Source organism: Rattus norvegicus, chromosome 4 (assembly GCF_036323735.1).
Source record: "Rattus norvegicus strain BN/NHsdMcwi chromosome 4, GRCr8, whole genome shotgun sequence".
NCBI classification, from domain to species: domain Eukaryota; kingdom Metazoa; phylum Chordata; class Mammalia; order Rodentia; family Muridae; genus Rattus; species Rattus norvegicus.
In genome coordinates this window covers 68,334,497-68,342,131 of record NC_086022.1, presented here as the reverse complement: position 1 = coordinate 68,342,131, position 7,635 = coordinate 68,334,497, and the positions used below count along the sequence as shown (strand labels likewise).

General features: G+C 51.6%; 1 protein-coding gene across 4 annotated transcripts in view; it reads left to right on the top strand.

The window, feature by feature from the left end:
• Positions 1–372: 372 nt before the first annotated feature.
• Klrg2 (killer cell lectin like receptor G2) overlaps positions 373–7,635 on the top strand; it is a 27,413-nt gene continuing 20,150 nt past the window's right edge. For 2 of the 4 annotated variants that reach the window (XR_010066141.1, XM_006236345.5), the window contains exons 1-3: positions 373–1,944; positions 5,906–6,007; positions 6,382–6,527. Coding sequence is in view for 3 of the 4 variants with exons in the window: in XM_006236345.5 (XP_006236407.1) it covers positions 1,248–1,944; positions 5,906–6,007; positions 6,382–6,527 (945 nt within the window). In the remaining variant the exon portion in view is untranslated. The remainder of the gene's footprint in view (positions 1,945–5,905; positions 6,008–6,381; positions 6,528–7,635) is intronic. The other 2 variants (XM_006236344.5, XM_001072378.7) reach the window with 2 other exon arrangements.

The following is a 7,635-nucleotide window of genomic DNA, read 5'->3' as shown; positions in this document are numbered from 1 at the left end:
TCCCCAGCCCAATCTGTATCTTAAAAGGCTATTCAGGAGCCGGAGAGATAGCTCATCGATAAGGGCTTGCTGTCCTGTCATCAGAAATCAGGTCCAAATCCCAACACCAACATCCGGCAGTTCACCAATGCCTGCAACTCTGAGTTCAAGATGTCTGAGCTTCAAGAGATGGCCATACGCACCCTGCTACACACAAGTCAATACAACAAGCACATCTATAACAAAAACTACATTCAGGACAAGTGTCGTGGTGCATGCCTTTAATCTCAGCACACGTGGGTGTTTCTGTGAGTTCGAGGCCAGCTTGATCTACATAGCAAGTCCCAAGACGACCAGGACTGCCTAGAAAGATTGTCTCAAAAATCAAGACGAAAGCAAAAAGGCAAAACAAAATCAAACAAAACAACAAAAAAATCAACCCAAACGGAAAAACCCACAAAACTGTATTCAGCCCATCGTGCTATCTCACCAGGTTGGTGGAGCACGACACTTCATGGGGAAATGAGCATTCACTCCTCCCTTTTTTTTAAAATTTCGTTTTAATTTTTGTTTTGGTAAAACAGGGTTTCACTATAAACTCGGGCTGGTCTGAACTCACTGTGTAGATAGACCAGGCTGGTCTCAAACTCTCAGGGATGCCTCTGCTATCAGAGTGATGGGATTAAAGACATGGACCAAGGCGCCTGGCTCATTCCTCATCCTCCGACTGTACTACTAGTGTGACTACTACTAGTCAAGCTTCCAGAGTTGGAATCAGGATTTCAACCTTCCACTCTCTTCCAAACCGCAACCGGTGACCCCTGGTACCATCCCTTTTCCTTGTTCTGATACTTCTGAAGTCCTTGTTCACGCAGACTTAGCCAATCGCTTCCCAACCCGTCTACAACTAAATCCACACGCGGCACAGAGCCAGCGGAGAGAACGGGTGGGGCTCCAGTCCGGGGTTCCCAGTGCTGCCTTTAGAGCCACCGCCCACCCTGTGACTCCTTCAACCCGGTCCTCCCAGCAACCCGTGCCACGGAAAGGCGGGGCTGGCCAATCCATAGCCACAGCCAATCACACACGGTCCCCTAGTGAAGCCTGCAGTTGATAACTTAAGTGACCCGAAACTTCTGGGGGCCCAGCCTAGAACGCGACGCTCCGCGAGTCTCGAGGTCCCGGAGCGCGGGACGGAGCGGATCCGAGAGGCGTCTGGAGGAGGCCAGGGTGAGACCAGGTCCCTAGCGGAGCCCTCGGAAAGCTCGAAAATGGAGCCGCCGCAGGTCCCCGCGGAGGCGCCACAACCCAGGGCCTCCGAAGACAGCCCGAGGCCGGAGCGGACCCGGAGGGAGGCGGCGGACGCGCAGTCCCAGGAGCTCCGGGAGAAATCTCAGCCTCCCACCGGGTCCGGTTCCCCGCGCGTGCCGCCGCTCAGCCTGGGCTACGGCGCTTTCCGCCGCCTGGGCTCGTGCAGCCGCGAGCTGCCGTCCCCGAGCCACTCGTGCACCGAGCAGCCCCGGAATGGCGAAGGGGAGCTGGAGCCTTGGACCGCGTCAGGAGAGCCCGCGCCGGGATCCTGGGCGCCCGTGGAGCTGCAGGTGGACGTGCGCGTGAAGCCGGTGGGCGCCGCTGGGGCTAGTCGCGCGCCCTCGCCTGCGCCGTCCACGCGCTTCCTCACCGTTCCAGTGCCGGAATCGCCAGCCTTTGCCCGCCGCTCGGCTCCCACTCCCCAGTGGCTGCCGCGCGCCCCGTCACCCGGCTCCACGTGGAGCCGAGGATCGCCGCTTGCCGCGACCCCGACGGAGCCTATCGGCCCCGCTGAGGGCTGCACCGTTCCCCCAGGCTCGCCCCCCTGCCGCTGCCGCTGCCCCTGCCGCGAGCCCGGGCTGACCAAGGAGGACGATGCACTGCTGCAGCGCGTAGGCCTAGATGGCAAGAAACTGCCGCGGGCCATCACGCTCATAGGTGAGTGCTCAAAGGTGTCCGTGCCCCATCCCTTCACTAGACTAACCAGGAGCCCATCTGATTCCCCAAGTCCATCCTGCTTCTGTCTCAGAATTACTAAGAACCAACCCAGGATTCTGCCCGCCCCCCTCGCCACCCCCAGCCCTGCTCCCAGAAACTTTCTCATTGCTTCTTAGTGTGCGCAGCATCTTGTGTTGAACTCTGGGTAAGGTGAGGGGAAGTGATTCAGAATCTCGTGGCAGTGGTGGTCTGGGTACACTTCTAAGGGCTGGACTCCTTTCCGCCTTGAGGAGGATTATCCATCAGCACCATTGAACTAGCTCGGAGCCAGATGGCTGGGCATGCGTGTCGCTTTACTTGTGAAGGAGAGACAGAGTCTAGCAGTGCAGAAAGCCCCTGTGTTGGTTTGCTTTTTCTTTCTCTGATAAAACAAACACTGACCAAAAACAACTTCGGGAGGAAAGGATTTATTGGTTTCCAGGTTACAGTTTATCATCAAGGGAAGCCAAAGCAGGAACAGAAGCAAAACCACGGAGGAAGGCTGTTTACTGGCTTTCTGCTCAGCGTGCTTTCTTATACCACCTCTGCCCCACCTCCGTCTGCCCGTGGTGGTTAAGAAAGTGCCCTACAGACTTGCCTACGAGCTGTACTTGCCAATCTGATGGGTGCATTTTCTCAAGGGAGGATCCCCTTTCCAGGTTGACAAAACACTAACTAGTACAGCCCCCTAAAGGTTGTTAGTGGTTGGTTAACCCGGCCATCCTGGGTTGTGGGTAGTGGATGTTCAATTTTTCTGGAGAGAACAGAGAGGCCTGAAGGGGCTAGTAGTATCTCGCCCAGAAAGCAAACTGCCCGAACGTGGGGCAATAGAAAGGTTAAGCCATAGGCAGTACCCAGGGGTCCTCAGGTAAGGGAGGGCTCAGAGACTTAGATCACTAAAAACCTAGAATTCCATGAGCAGACTTCTGCAGAGTGGGGTGAGTATTGCAAGTTTCCCTCAGGCTTGCTCCTCTGGTTGATGCAAGTTTAGTATCTTGCAGTGTGAACATCAGAGGTCTGACACAGGATCCCTAGTCTAAGGTGGTGCTATCAACAGGGCTGTGCTTCTCTCACTGAGGCTCCAGGACAGATCCCTTATTTCCCCTTAGTGCTAGATCCCTTGCTGTCCCTCTGGTATTAGACTGGATCCGTCTGCTCTCCGGTAGGGACCTTCATGATTACACTGAGACCTGAGACAGGGACAGCCACCATCTCAGGGTTAATTGAGCAGCAACCTCACCTCCATTGGAACCTTAATTTGTCTTTGCCAAATGGCCTTCGTTTAGTCACTGTTCTAGGGATGATAACATGCACCTCTTTAGGGAAATGTACTAGCCTATAGTTTTTTATCAACATTTTTATATTTTTAATTTTTATGTATATGAGTGTCTGCTTGTATGTCTGTATACCACTTACACTCCTGGTGCCTACAGAGGTCAGAAAGAAGAGGATATTAGATCTCTCAAACTGGAATTAAAGGCACTTAGTTGTAAGCCAGATTGTGGGTGATGGGAATTAAACCCAGAGCCTTTGCAAGAACAGCCAGTGCTCTTAACCACTGAGCCACCTGTCAGCTCCTTTATCAGATTCTTTAATCTGGAGGAGGGCTGAGGCAAATGCTGGGCCTAGAGACAGGAACGATGGCAGAAGGCAGGATCAGGAGGCAGTACAGAGGGCAGGACCACGAGCCAGGTACAACTAAACTGGCTGAAGGATGGAGATCTCTCCCACATCTCTTATGGGTACCTAGATAGTGGACCAGATGTCCTTCCACAAAGGAAAACATGCGGAGAGTTGGAGAGATAAATAAAAAGGTGCCTGGGTCTGCAGGGTCCTGCTTGTATGAGGGTCTGCAGTCCCACGTGGCAGATGCCTCTCCCTTGGGTCTTGGCTTGGATTTACCGTATCACTGCCAAGGGCAACTTAGATCAAGTTGGATTTTGCCTCACTATCCCAGGATTCTCCACACAGGCTATGATTGCCCCTTCTAAGTATCTCCTCAGGGGTTCAGAAGGTGGCGGCATGGACCTGCCCACATCTCCAGTGCCTGGCACATCAGTGTCTTTTCAGACAGTCTGTCTGTCTGTACAAGTCAGAACGCATTATTCCCCGATCCCTCTGGGGAGAAGACAAGGTGTTTGATCTCAGTGGTTGTCTGGCAATTAGCACACCTCCTATGGAGAAGGATCTGAAGACAAGCCTCACCTGACCCCTGTCCTCCATATTGTCCAGGCAGTAGGAACTCTAAAAAGTGTAAGCACAGGTCAGTTTGACTACATTGTAGTGGGCCAGGGAGACTGCTGGAATGAGGCTGGGGGATGTGGAATTCCAAAGACAGTTCAGGTTTTGATGGGGTTGTGGGGTGGTTGGGATTTTGAAGCAAGACTGTTCTTGGTACTCAGTGCAGAGGAAGACACCACAGGAGGGGAGCAGACGCCCTGAGCAGAAGGAAGTGAACCTGTTAAGTCTGACTCAAAGATCTCTGAGTTTGAGGCCAGCCTCGTCTACACAGAGTTCCAGGACAGCCAGGACTACACAGAGAAACCCTGTCTCGAAGGAGAACATACATATATAAAAGGAGGGTGGTAAACTGTGTACTAATGCATTCATCTTTCACTGTTCCCTTGTTGTGGACATGACAGGAGAGCTGCCTCAGGCTCCTGCTGCCTTCACCTCCCGCCATGATGAAATATGTGCTTGAGCTGGGAGCCATCAGAAGCTGTTTCTCCCTAAGTTGCTTTTCTCAGGGTATTTTATCACGGCAGCAGAAGAAAGTCAGACACTTGGTACTCACTCTCAGGGCGACTCAGCCACAAGCTGTGTCTTGGGCCAGGCAACCTCTTAGAGGCTACGTTTATATTCTTATTGGTGTGGGTGGCATGCACCACTGGATGTGTGTGGAGGTCAGACGGAAAACTTCTACGTTGATCTTCTCCTACCATGCAGGTCTCAGACCAGCATCAGGGTTGGTGGCAAGCACGGTCACCTGCTGAGCCACATGCCTGCCTTGGGTACAGCCTGTCACCCCAGCTTCTCAGAAGGCTGAGGTGGGAGGGAGGAACACACGCACGGAGCCAGACTGGGAAACACAGTAATATGCTATCTCAAAATATAGGGATAGCTGGGTATGGTGGTTCATGTCCTTAAACCCAGCACTCCAGAGGCAGAGACAGGTGGTTTTCTCTAAGTTCAAGGCCAGCCTGGGCTACATAGAGAGTTCCAGGACAGTCATGACTATATAGAGAGACCCTGTCTCAAACAAAACAAAGTAAACAAAACCCCCTAAGAATAACAGAAAAGAGGTGGGTGTGACCCCGTCTCCTGTTCAGACTCTCATTCCCTGCCTACAGCCTCCCAGGTACCTCATGCCCTTGGCCCTGGAGCCCTTGACAAGGCCCACAGCTGCTGACTACTCACGGCCGTAGAGAATAGAGTTTGCACTCGTCTTCATCCATGACCTCAGATCTGGAAAGGCAGCTCAGTTTTGATGGGGAAAAAAAAATCTTTGAGTGAGATGTAGCACCGGGACTTGACCTTGCTTGACCTTGGCCTTGTGGAGTTGCAGTTTAGCGGGATTGCTCTTCTGTGGCAGGTTACCCCTAGTGTCCTGGTTCCTCTGTCCGCTGCTGCCTGTAGGCACCCTGCCCACATCTACTGCCCGGCACACACGTGTGCCAGTCCCTTGCTCTGTTTTGTAGAGCCTTTGTCCTGTAGCCATGTGAGAAGGAAGTAGAGCTTATTGTAGCACCTCTCTCCTGAATATAAAGTTCTGATCTAACCTGGGTGCTTTGCCTCTGTATCTTGAGCCAAGGTGACCATGGGGCTGGTCTGTGTGGGGTGGGGTGGCGAGCAGGATCGTTCTGGGTTGTATATATGTAGTCAGAGTGGCCTCTCATCACTTACCTCTCTGTTCCTTCTCCAGGGCTGCCCCAGTACATGAAGTCTCTGCGCTGGGCTCTGGTGGTCATGGCTGTGTTGCTAGCAGTCTGCACTGTGGCGATTGTGGCACTGGCCTCTAGAGGCGGTATGGTACCCCATCCCTATTTTGTGTACTTACAGCACCTTTGAGGCCAGAGCGGGATATGAGGTGCAGCATGAAGACACAGGCCTTATTTAGCAAAGGGAAGAGAGCTTGACCCTTTTCTCCCGTCAGTCACAGCCTATGACCTGTCTGGTAATGAGAACGCCAGCCCCTATCCAAGGGAACTGTGCACAGTGTAAAAGCTGGACAACCTTCCTAGGGCTCCCTCTGGCCACCATCCTTCCCACCGATGCTTGCCAGCTCCCTACCCGTAGACTGACCTCCTTAGCCAAGGTCAGGACCAGGATTTGTTTTTTCAGTGTACTCATGCATAGCTCCTTAGATACTCCCCTTGACTGACAAGTCTCTGCTTTCAGGAGCCAAATGCCAACCGTGCCCTCAAGGCTGGATGTGGTCTCAGGAACACTGTTACTACCTCTCTGAAGAAGTCCAAGACTGGGAGAGCAGCCAAGCATTTTGCTCAGCCCACCAGGCCACACTGCCTCTGCTGAACCACACCCAGGTGAGAATGGCTGGCTAGGGGAGGGTATGTGTCGTCCCAGACCCCTGAATCTTAGCCTTGGAAGGACCTCTTCCCCCCACCTCCGAGTGCATGTCTGTCTGGTGTCTGTCTGTCTAAGTTAGGGTTATATTGCTGTGATGAGACACCATGATCAAAGTCAACCTAGGAAGGAAAGAAAAGATTTATTCTTCTTACAGCTTTTCATCCATCAACCTAGGAAGTCAAGGCAGGAGCTGATGCAGAGGCCATGGAGGAGTGCTGCTTACTGGGGGGATCTTTCCTGTCAATCACTAATCAAGAGACGTGCCTATAGCTTCTCAATTTTTGTTTTGTTTTTACTTTCAAGTCAGAGTTTCTCTGTGTAACAGCCCTCAATGTCCTAGAACTTACTTTGTAGTCCAGGCAGGCCTGAACTGACAGAAATCCACATGCCTCTGCCTCCTGAGTGCTGGGAATAAAGGGGTGCAACAGCAGCTTACAGGCCAGCCTTATACAGGCCTTGTCTAGATATTCCCTTTCCTCTAGATGTGTAAAGTTTGCACAACTTTAATCCCAGCACCCTGGAGGCAGAGGTCAGTGGATCTCTGTGAGTTCAAAGCCAGTATGACCTACATAAGTTTCAGGCCAGCCAGGGTTGCATAGTAAGACCTTGTCTTAAAAATAAAACAACAAAAAGATTTGTGCCTGGATTTGTGTCAGGTTGACAAAAACAGTCAGCACAACTGACCCTTGACACACAAAAATAACACTTATTAAACCATAATATTTCCTTTCTTGTTTACCTCAAGAGCTCCAATTAATATAAATATCACAGTACAAGACATCCAACATTTAAAAGTCCCACAGTATTTAAACTTGCAAATACTTTAAAAGTTTAGTCTTTTTAAAAACATCCAGAGTCTTTTTATTGTTCAAAGTCTCCCGTCTTTAGAATACTAAAAAATTGTAAATACTTTCTTACACCAAAAAGGAAGAACCAGGGCACAGTTACAATTTGAACAAAGCAAAATCCAACCCCAACTACCTAAGTAACTCAGTGTCCAGTGTCTAGGGTTTACTTACAGCTTGGGTTCCAAACGGCTTGGACAGCCCGGCCTCTCCAGCTCTC